The sequence below is a fragment of the Lactuca sativa genome, chromosome 1 (assembly GCF_002870075.4).
Source record: "Lactuca sativa cultivar Salinas chromosome 1, Lsat_Salinas_v11, whole genome shotgun sequence".
Taxonomy (NCBI): domain Eukaryota; kingdom Viridiplantae; phylum Streptophyta; class Magnoliopsida; order Asterales; family Asteraceae; genus Lactuca; species Lactuca sativa.
The window spans coordinates 69279304-69290276 of record NC_056623.2 but is presented as its reverse complement, the minus strand read 5'-3'; the positions used below and the strand labels follow the sequence as shown (position 1 = coordinate 69290276).

The 10973-nt window shown below is 33.5% G+C and overlaps 1 protein-coding gene across 10 annotated transcripts; it reads left to right on the top strand.

Moving 5' to 3' along the window:
- Positions 1-279: 279 nt before the first annotated feature.
- LOC111914920 (uncharacterized) lies at positions 280-9492 on the top strand. Of its 10 annotated transcripts, none has more exons than XM_052770843.1 (6): positions 280-867; positions 1292-1369; positions 1444-1795; positions 2111-2533; positions 8703-8807; positions 9409-9492. In XM_052770843.1, the coding sequence occupies exons 2-6, from the start codon at positions 1308-1310 to the stop codon at positions 9475-9477; spliced, it is 1011 nt and encodes a 336-aa protein (XP_052626803.1). In that variant the 5' UTR covers positions 280-867; positions 1292-1307; the 3' UTR covers positions 9478-9492. The 10 variants fall into 10 exon arrangements, with proteins under 10 accessions (XP_052626803.1, XP_052626802.1, XP_052626800.1 ...); XM_052770842.1 differs by having other exon boundaries at positions 280-913; XM_052770840.1 differs by having other exon boundaries at positions 280-1369.
- Positions 9493-10973: the final 1481 nt, after the last annotated feature.

Sequence of the window (10973 nt, the reverse complement as noted above, 5' to 3'; positions counted from 1 at the left end):
AGGAAATTGACAGTTATTTTCAGCTATCTACGTTAATGACATTATTAAATGTAGTACATAACAATATTTTTTATATACATAACAATTTATGCTTTAAAATATTGTATTGTATAACTTTATAAAGTATAAATTGTTATATATAAAAAAAGTATTATATTATATAATTTTATAAAACATAAATCAATGTGTACATAAAATCTTTTTCTATACATAAATTTTTTTATAAAGCATAAATTGTTTTTTTCTATAAAGCATACCTTGTATTGCCTGTTATTGTGAATTAAGGTCAACGTTGACCCATCATCAACCAATAACGTCTCACTCTCTAGACCAGGTTTATCGCACTAGCTAAAAGCTCCTTCACTCTTGCAAGTTTCTCTCGTTACCTAGCATTGTTCTTAAATTCCGATCATCGCTATCCGATCCTACAGTTGATGTAATCGGATCCCTAGATCAACATATATAGTTTTCATTTATTCTGTCGGATCCAATCGGTCGATCGAGTTTCTTCCGTTGGGATTTGGTGGTTGTTTTCTAGTAATTTAGGGTTTGAAGTGCATCGAACAATGGTGCCTTCACTCCAGTTCTCCACTCTCCCTTGCGTTACCTCTTTCTATGGTAGCAGTTCACGTTCTTATCATCTGAAACCCCGTCTTGAAAAAGGTGATCGTCGTGGTAATCTTAGTTAACACTCAGCCTATTATTCGTCCTTTTCCGTCTAATAAGCATCTGTAGCTTTTGCCCTGTGTAATCTTCTCAATCTATCTTCCCCTCTCGTTTTTCGATTTTATTACCATATTCTGCCTCTGATACGGCGAAATCGCTCTCCTCGCTCCGCCTCGAGGTATCCTGGACCGTTTGATTCAGGTGCGTGTTGAAGTTTGGATTAAACGCATCTTATTTAACGAAAAAGGTACATATCGTTACATATTTACATATTCCTCTTTCACTTTGACGCATTGGGCTGATCCCCGTGTAGATGTTGCATTTCTGATAGATTTACATCACATGTGTATATACAGTGGATTCACATTCTCTGTGTCAGAAACAATTCCTATAATGTTTCATTTTGCGTACATGTTTTCTTAGTTCTTGTCCCATTCACTCATTTGCTTGCAAACTTCAGTTTAATGTTAGATTCAGTAATTAAGTATTTTTTTAATTGTTGTGATTCCAACTGCTGATCTGCATGTTTAACGATATTTAAGATGAAAGTCAAAACAAATTATACTGTAACATGCTGTTAGTATTCTGGGCAATGAATTGAATTGTGTATGTCTGCATTAACAAGCTAAAGGCAATGAACAATGAGCCCTAAAACAGAATTGGTTGTTCTTCCGAATCAACATGGAGGTACTTTAATGTGCAGGCAGGGTACTAATCTATTACATACTTAGAAATTTGAGTTTACTAGAGTCACAATTCATTACATTTCACTTGCAGCTGCAAACCAGTGCCAATGGACATTGATGTATCAACCTCTGTTGATGTAAACAACTGCCATGGATTGTATATATACACACCTGAATCCACTCAAAATCTTTCTGTGGATAAACTCGGGAACAATGTCACTCAGTTTCTGAATGTCCAAGATGACAAAGATGGGGTTCCAGGCTGTAAACCACCACACGGAAAATATGAGAAGTATTTCAGCAATCCAACAACATTTATTTGTTCAATCGAATCCACTCTCTCTCCAGGAGCATCTGTAGAAGCCATAACTGTCAATGAGCCTACACCTTGTGACAACCTTAAATCTGTTCATCCAACTTGCTCACATCCTCCATCTTTGCCTGTACGTATTGCCTTTATTTCAATATATTATCCCTGTTAGCATAAACATAAATCAACCCATTGATGATTGATTCTTTGAAGTGAAATTACTGTAAGTAGGATGCTATATTATATAATAAACAAATATACGGCAGTAGGTTGTTATGTCTTGCATTTAACCCTAATTATAAAGCCAATTAGCCTATTATATCGAGCCTTCACGATCCAAACATATAAATCCACTTTGTTTTCTATTACAATTTTCGATATTTGCCAATTGATTCTTTGAAGAAGTGAAATTACCATTTTGCCCCTTGACAATTTGTCTTCCCTACAGACTGCCTGGAAGCCTGTGTCAGCCATGAAAGGTAGCAGAGAGAAACGAGGAGTGACCCCACCTCAAAAACTGACAGTTAAGTGGGCCCCAGACGTCTATGATCCAGTCCCCACCTCAGTTTCCCACACGGTAACAAACAGAAACAACAGGCCTCAAAGACAAACCAAGAAAAACACAGAATCCAAACAGAAGAATGGAAACAAGTCATCACGTGGAAGTGGAAGTAAATACAAAGACAAAAAACAAGGCCGGAAGCGTGGTGGTGATTCTTCCACTGCTGGTTTCAAGCCGCCTGAGCAGGAGGAGGAGGTGATGGGTGATGGTGATTATGGCCTGCCGCCACCAGCCACCATGGAGTTTCATGTCGGAAATCCAGATCAATTCTGTGGGACCAGCTTTCTGAATAGGTATGACACAAACCAGGTACGCTATCCTTCTTTAAGATTGTAAATAAAAAATGATTGAAGTTCTGTTAATTTTGTGTGAATTTTTCACAGATTTGCGTGTATTTCTGGTAGTACAAGTATTAAAAAATTATGGATGGGTTTGTACTAAATGCTTTATACCTGATGCAAATTACTCGTAGGTATGTGTGGGTGGACTTGTATAATTCTATATTAGTGAAAAATAAAGGTAAAAGTTTGGCTAAATGATAGTGCAATTAGGTTGGAGGGTGTGGTGCCACAAGAACTACACTCCCTCCTCTGCCACATAGGTGTCATGTGTTAATTTTACCACACAAAGTGTTGTTCTTTGCCACACACTAGGTGTGATATGAGAGAGAAGGAGGGAGGGAGCCAAGACTCAAAAGGACCAAGAGGACGAAGACTCAGTTAGACGTGGGTGATGAGGTTTGGCAGTGAAATAATAGCTGCTTGCACAAGTTTAATCAATGTTTTAAAATCCGGGTCAGGTTGATTATGAGCAGGTTTTTGGTTTAACCATTGACAAGAAAGTTATGCTTTTCAATGTTTGAATTTTTTGGACATTAATTTTTAGACTAAAATTTTTCACTCGAAACATCACCACACAAATACGTAGACATCCCGTCTTGGTCAATTGCATCTTGAAAAGTTGACAAGTACGCTAAAAATACATTTGAAAAACATGTGTGTGTATATACATAGTTTTAAATGTATGCATGTATGTACGTATAATATGAAAGAAAATTTTGAAAATCTTATTGATTTGACTACAGTTGAACTCGTTGACCAATGTTTGAAAGCATTAAGGGAGCATTTCTTCATTGGCTCTCTTTTCCACCGAGCCCTTTTTTTTTTTTTTTATTGCTTCTCATTTACTCATCTATAAGACCATGCAATATGGATATTTTAACGTTGTGGAGGAGCCTATGTGTTACCTCCACAACGTCGTGGTAACGCCAACCTTTGCTTCTCGTTGCCAGCGTAATGCCCCTCAATGCCATTTTCTTTCTTTCCTATGCTTTTCTTCTCTAAACGTCGTTCCCATCTTGAATACCATCTCCAAATCTTGTGGTGAAGAGAAATGGTGATGTGTCAGCGTTATGCTCATATCCACTACTCTAAAAAAACAAGTCTACCCATATTGAATCAACTTTCTAATATAATTAACTGTAGTGATATTAATAAAAATAACCAGAACTAACGCTTTAATAAAATAATAAAAAAAATGTGTTTTCGCAAAATAACCAATTTAGTTATATTTCATATTGGAATGGGTCATTCTAGACTAATAACCAATATTCTATAACGTGTGCTTTTTTTTTTCTTATTTACATAAAAAAAAAGTAGTTTTCAAAAGACTATTGATGTTCGAAACGTCTAATATCCATCAACCCATTCTTTCAACATAATCATTAACATGAGATAATTCATCAATGGTAGATAATTGAAAAAAATGCAAAATTGGTCCCTATAGTTTTTCAAAAATTATAGATAGGGTCAAAAAATTGTCGACTTGCATGGAAGGTTCAAAATCAAGAAGTTTAAGTGGTTTTGGTCTTGAAAAGGTTGAAAAATAATATTATTTTGTCATTATTATTTCTTTTTATATTTTTTATTTGTTTTAGCATTTAAATAATTATAAAAAATAGAAAATGAAATAAACCCCACCACCCTCTCTCTCTTTCTCTCTCCCTCTCTCTCTCCACATGCAAATAAGATGAAAAAAAAAACTCAGATTGCACTTAAATAATAGTTTGACAAAATAGACTCTTCATCATCTTTAGAGTATTATTCCAATAATGTAGTGGGATTGGAATTCTATTGTTGGACGTTTTGTTCAAGAATGGAGTTTGTGTCTGTTTATGGATACCTTTAAATTGCTATCTACAAACCTTAGTAAAGAGAGATGTGACAGCTAGTGTAGAAAGGAGTAGGCTCGAACGAATCCTTGAGGGGTTCGCAAGGTGTTTAAGGAGTGATGGGTAAGAACAAATTTCGATGATGAAATCTAATTTAATTGGGGGAGAGTTATGACACATGTTTTCCTAATTTGATCAACTGAAGACTTAAGGACTTTAAAGATGAGAATTTTGGGAAAAACCTTTTGTCACAGCGTGGTAGGATGATGACCACAACGTGGCCATGACACATGAATGAAGAAACGTGTATGGCAAGTTTCCATGATAGGGCAAGAAGATGGCCATGATGTGGTGGATATTGCAGCCCAAGCCCAAGATTTTAGGGTTTCTTCCATATTTAAGGGTCTTAACTCTTAGATTAGGTCCTTTTCCTTCAGCCTCCATCTCCTTATTTTGAAACCCTAGCCTCACTTCCATGGTTATGAGCTTGGTGGTTTGATCTTGAGTTTGTCTTCTTAATTTTATGAAGCTTGAGGAAGAAGAAACTCAATCTTTGTGCAAGGAAGCAAAGAGTTAGCATAGATCCATCATCTTCTTAAGATTTTTGAGTCATATGAAGTATAAAGCTTGCATTTTGTTCTCCTTGATTCTATAGTTTGTTATGGCATTCTAATGGTTAATATACTTCTATACAGTAAGAAAAAGGTCCAAGTTTTGGTTATCTTAAGTCCAATCATAAAGACTTGGCCTTTGAAGGACTTAATGGAATTGTAGATCTTGCTTTTGGGTTGGGGTGATGTCCTAATGGATAAAGTTGGAAACTTTATCCATTAAGTCATTGAAAAGAACCAAGCCTAAAGTTATGGGCTTTGATCACATCTTAACTGAATTGTCCTAACTTGACCACGACATGGCTAAGAGCTCACCACGACGTAGTTAATCGTTGACTTTCGTTGACTGTTGACTTTTGACCAGTTTGACATTTGGTCAAACTTAAAGGATTTAGGTTGTTGATTGAGGATTAATCTTTATTTGGTGTTAGTCGGTTCGAAGGATCGATCAGTCCAAGGAGTGAGAGTGTTGTTATGCTTCTTTGGTTTTGCGACTCAGATGAGTTTTCCCACCATGTTACGTATGTCATTGTATATCTTTGCATGTTAGGATAGTGGTGTTGTTAGAGAACATGTATGCTAGTTAGCTAGGATAATTTCTTGTTATGTATGTGCAGTATAAGACACTTGGTGTCATGGTATGCTAGACTGGTAGGGTCTTGCCTGTTGATAGTATGATGTTGTTAGGTGGCATGTTTGGTTAGGGTAATGATAGTATTAATTGATCGTTAAGTGGATACCCTAGGGTTTATATGCAGTTTAAGTTAGATAAACTGGAAACTCTTGGTCTAGGCTTTCTTATTCGTTCCTTGTTTGGTTGTGGTTTTAGAGTGGGATCATCTGTTTGACTGTCTATTCGACTCCCGACTACATATGACTACGTATTCATGGGTTGTTGACAATATTGGCTAAGGGTGAACATGGTGCAGTTTGGTGTGGTTTTTGGCCAAAACTAAACCGCAAATGTGGTTTTTAAAATTACATAAACCGAACCATGCAGTTTTATACGATGCAGTTTTTTCGGTTTTTCTATAAGGTGCGGTTTTTTTAGTTGTGGTTCAGTTTTAAACCACATAACTCGTTGCGATTTTTTTTCATAAACCTGTTGAGAAAAAAATAAATAAACTCATTTTAAAAAACTAATAATCCAATAAAAATCATAAATAAACTAGTCGAACTAGTTTTTTATATCATTTAGCCCATTAACAAGCCAATGGTAGAAAGTATAAGCTTACCTCCTCTCCTTAGCACCTTTTTATAGCCAAATTTGTCTTTGCTTTTTTCCTTTGGCCATCGGTGGATCCCACCAACTTCTTTTTATTTTCAGATTCAGTATTTGAGAACAAAACTCTGCGTTTTTGAGACTATGTGGAAGATCCTTTTGGTATCCTTTAAGACCATTGAGGATGAACTTTAGTTATATGCTTTGGAATATGACCTCACATCAAATTTATTTGTAAACACTCTAACAAGTAGATATTTTTAACTTACTTTTTATTAGAATTGTGAACTTATACTTTTCTTTTATTATAGTTTAATATTTTAATATACTAGTTATAAGACTCATGTATTACAAGGTTAATTTAAAAAAAAAAGTTAAATATAAATGTTAAAATATTTGTGAACTTTGAATTTATAAGAAAATAAGAAAAATATTGAATTATTATAATGGAAATATTTTTTATCTTTTAAATTTAAATAAATAAAAGAAATTAATAAGCTTTAATTTTGATAATTTTGAAATTAAAAGTAAGTTTATTAATAAAATTGATATTTATTTATTACTATATTTATTGCAGTTATTACATTAAAATATTATGTAGAATTTAATAAAACAGAAAAACTCATAAAATGACATTTGAAAAGAAAATTAATTCAAAATAACTACAAAATAATATTTGACAAATTTAATGATTGTGTGACAAATGGCAAAAAAAAACTTTCATTTATTAAAAATAATTAATTAACTTAAAGATCAAGCAAATCTATTTGACTGAGTAGAAAAATGTTAATTACTAATTCATTCTCTATAGTTTAATATTTTAATATATTATAGCAGTAAAATGTTAACTACTAAAGAAAATATTATACTTTTCTTCTGTTATAGTTTAATAATTTAATATATTAACTTAAATGACCAAAAAATCTTTTTGACATAGTAGAAAAATGTTAACTACTAATTCATTTTCTTTTTGTTTATATCGGTGCTAAAAATAAATATTTTGATCATTATTAAATTAGTCTATGTATATATAACTATTATTATATATAAGATATAAATATATAATTATGTAATATATAATATAATTGTGTGGCGCAGTTCGATTTTTTAAGTCGATGCATACATTAAAACCACACACACCAACAACTTTCAATTTTTACAAAAGTATAAACCACACCATCGGTTTTTGTTTAGGTTTCGTTTTATTGGTTTTGTTTTTTTTTTTTTGCTCACCCTAGTATTAGCATTGGCCCCAGATGTGGTTCCAACGAGAGTTCGTTAACTGTAGGGCCTATGAGAGTCGATAGTAGTGACAGTTGAGAGCCGGTAGCAATAATGGCTGAAAGCGAGTGGCAGGGTGCCAGTAGACGTTATGTATGATTGTGTGTATGTTGTATATATGTTGGTAGGTCGGCGCTAGAGCTGAGGATTTTGCTTGGATGCATTGTATATATGATGACATGTAGTATATTTGGGGACTCACTAAGCTTTATTCGTACAGTTGTGGATAAAATATTTTTACAAGTTGTTTGTGTGAAGGGCTCAGCAAGACTGTACACTTACATCGAAGATATTTGTTTCACTGTTTTGTAATTCAACTCTGATAACATGATGGTTTCAAACTAATAAAAGTCACTTATTGATTTTAAGTTAAAGGTTTTAATTGGTTAATCTATTTTGAAATTAAAAACTCTCTTTGTAATTTTTGGGACGTCACATAATGACAGAGCCCTTTTGGGCTACACTTAAGGACTGATTAAGAAATTATTCACATGAGAGAATAATACGAATCTAGTTTGTTAATTAATTAAGTGCTCAATTGGTGGTTGATCAAGTGAGAGCTTTGAAGTGTCTATTTGTCTTTAGTACGACTTGTCTCTCTTTGATGGTTCATAGGGGAGACGCATAGGATTCTAGTGGTATCATTACTTGCACATGTTTGTGTTGTTTCTTATTTTGATTGCATTTAAATTCGAAATTGAAGCTTCTATTAAAGTTATAAAATGAGTTTAAAATTGAATATTTTCAAAAGTTAAAAATATGAACGAAATAAACAAAATCAGTTTTATAAAAACGTAAATCTCATATTACCCATGAAAAATGTACTTTCTTATAATTTGTTGATGTGTGATAGTGCCTGGAGCTAACACGTTGGCTAGATTATAATCGAGGGGATCTAATATTCACGATTCTCAAGCATTACTTGAGTCAAAGTAATACATTTTGTTTCATCTAATGATTTCGGCGACAATCTTCCTCTCATTCTCACCGGGTGTAATAGATAAAGATCCATTATTTAAGTAGATTACTTTGTATCTAATTAATATTGAAGAAGTTCTACCATTATAATAGTTCTAATCCACTTGGTTACATCTTGTATAATATACCATCCATTCTTTCATGAGAGATCGATAATAAAGTTGTTCTTATAATACTTTTAAAAATATTTAACGTTGATTCGTAAAAATGTGTTAGGTGCTGTTTGTTTTTCTGAAGCCAAAATGTCTGCAATTTGTGGATCATATCTACAAGCCTCTGCAGCAGAAGAGGTGGATCAAATGTTTGCAGTCTGCAATAAAAGTTTGTTTGTTTTTTAACATCTGCAAATACTGAAATAAACTGTTTTTTTCAAACTTAATTTCATGTCATAAACATTAAAAAAAACACACACACACACATTTTCAGCAAAAAAGATAAGTGCGGAGAAAAGAAAAAAGATAGGATACATTTTTTTACGGTTAAAATGAGGCGTGAATACCTTTAAAGACAGTGGTCCATGTCTGCGCCAGGAATACCTCGCACAGACGTTTTTTGATCTACGCACTTCTAAAAAACAAACATTTTGCGATGACATATGTCTACGCGGAACAGATAAAAGTTGTTGCCCAGAGCTAAAAAAAACAAACAAAAAGCCCCTTAGTAACTTAGCATATTGTATTTTTTACGTTTGCATTAATAAATTTACTATTTTATTAAAAGAATTAGGTTATAAACCCGACTATTTTATTAACCGCAAATTAAATAAGAAATCAAGATAAGGCAACAAATCAAACCGAAGTTCTTGTAACACGATTACAAATCAAATTGTCAATCCTTGTAACAAGATAACTAATCAAACCCACAATGAACGTTCGTATTTCCATTAGGTTTCCTTGTTCTGATCTCCATTCTTTCGTCACAGGTAATACTCCCTTGCTACCGTCTATATAAAGAGCATACAAGGGCTAGTTATACGTTCAAGATTTCATAAGAATGAATGTTCTAAGAAAACCAACCCACCAGATGATTATGATCACTAGCCATGGAGGAAAACCCTCCAAGAAACAACCAAAAACTGCTCGGAAGCCTGTATCAGCCATGAAAGGTAGCCGAGAGAAACGAGGAGTGACCCCACCTCAAAAGCTGACAGTGAAGTGGGCCCCAGACGTCTACGATCCAGTCCCCTCCTCAATCTCCCACACGGTAGCAAACAATCGGATCGGGAGGCTGCGAATTAAGAAGAACTCCAAATCTGAACAGATGATCGAAAACAAGCTGCCATCAGATGGAAACAAATACAAAGACAAGAAGCAAGGCCGTAAGTGTGGCGATAATTCTACCCTTCGTAATTAAGATTGTATATAAATAAAATGTCGATTTGTTGGCAATTTGGTTTTAAGTTTTGTGTAGCATGGTTATTCAAAGTTTATGGATAGTTTTGTGCTAAAGGCTTTACACCTTGTAGATATATGTGGGTGTAGGTACTCGTATAAATCAATATATTAGTGAAAATTAAAAAAGTGAAGGCTTGGATAAATGATATCACAATCGTGTGTGCCCGTTCTTAGTTTAGTTGCGGTAGATTTTGGGTTTAGAATATCAATCAATATACTTAGATAATGATCTTGTATAAGAAATATTTTCCAACATTTATGATTTCGACCTTTTGTCTGTGGGGTATCATAAAATCCGATTTGGGCTAATCCAATAATAGATTGATTTGGAATACATGCATACTCAAAAATTTTAAACACAAAAATACCTTGCAATCAATGTGTATCCAGAGATGACAAGTTTGCATACAGAAGAAAACACATTTCATGATGTTCTAACTAATTTGCAATGTTCAAGTTTTCTGTATATACATAGAGTTTTAAGGGTTAAAAAATGATGTCCTCTTAATGGACACAAAGTTTGGGTCCATTGGCAGAAGAAAAAAAAAATTAAAGATGCCTCTTGGAACCCCAAGTCTTAGAATATAACTAAAAGATACTCACTCATTTCAAATGGAATTATAATCACACTAAAATACTAATGACGCTAAAATCACCAACAAATTGTTTTCTTTATAAGTTTTAGAAGTTTACCATCTAACATTTGTTTTAAGATGAGTCTGGCTTTGTTGGATCCTTGTACATGTTTTATAAGTTTAATATCACTAGTTCAAAACTCAGGCAAAAAACCTGTCACTATAGATATTTTATGACGGAATTTTTTCATTCAGTATGAAAGGAAATGTTGCATCATTAAAGGTAAGTTATGGTGACATTTAATCCTGCAGACTATAGCCCATAAAAACCGTTACTGTAGGTAAAAGTCGTCGTCATAGGGTACCAATTTTTGTAGTTCTTTCAATCATTTTTTGATAACTGTCACCATAAACTATTTTCCCTTACAAGTTGTTTTTATTTTCATTACTATTGTTGACTTTTAGTGACACGTAATATCTTAAAACTATAACATTCAAAATCCATGTATTCCCTTTTT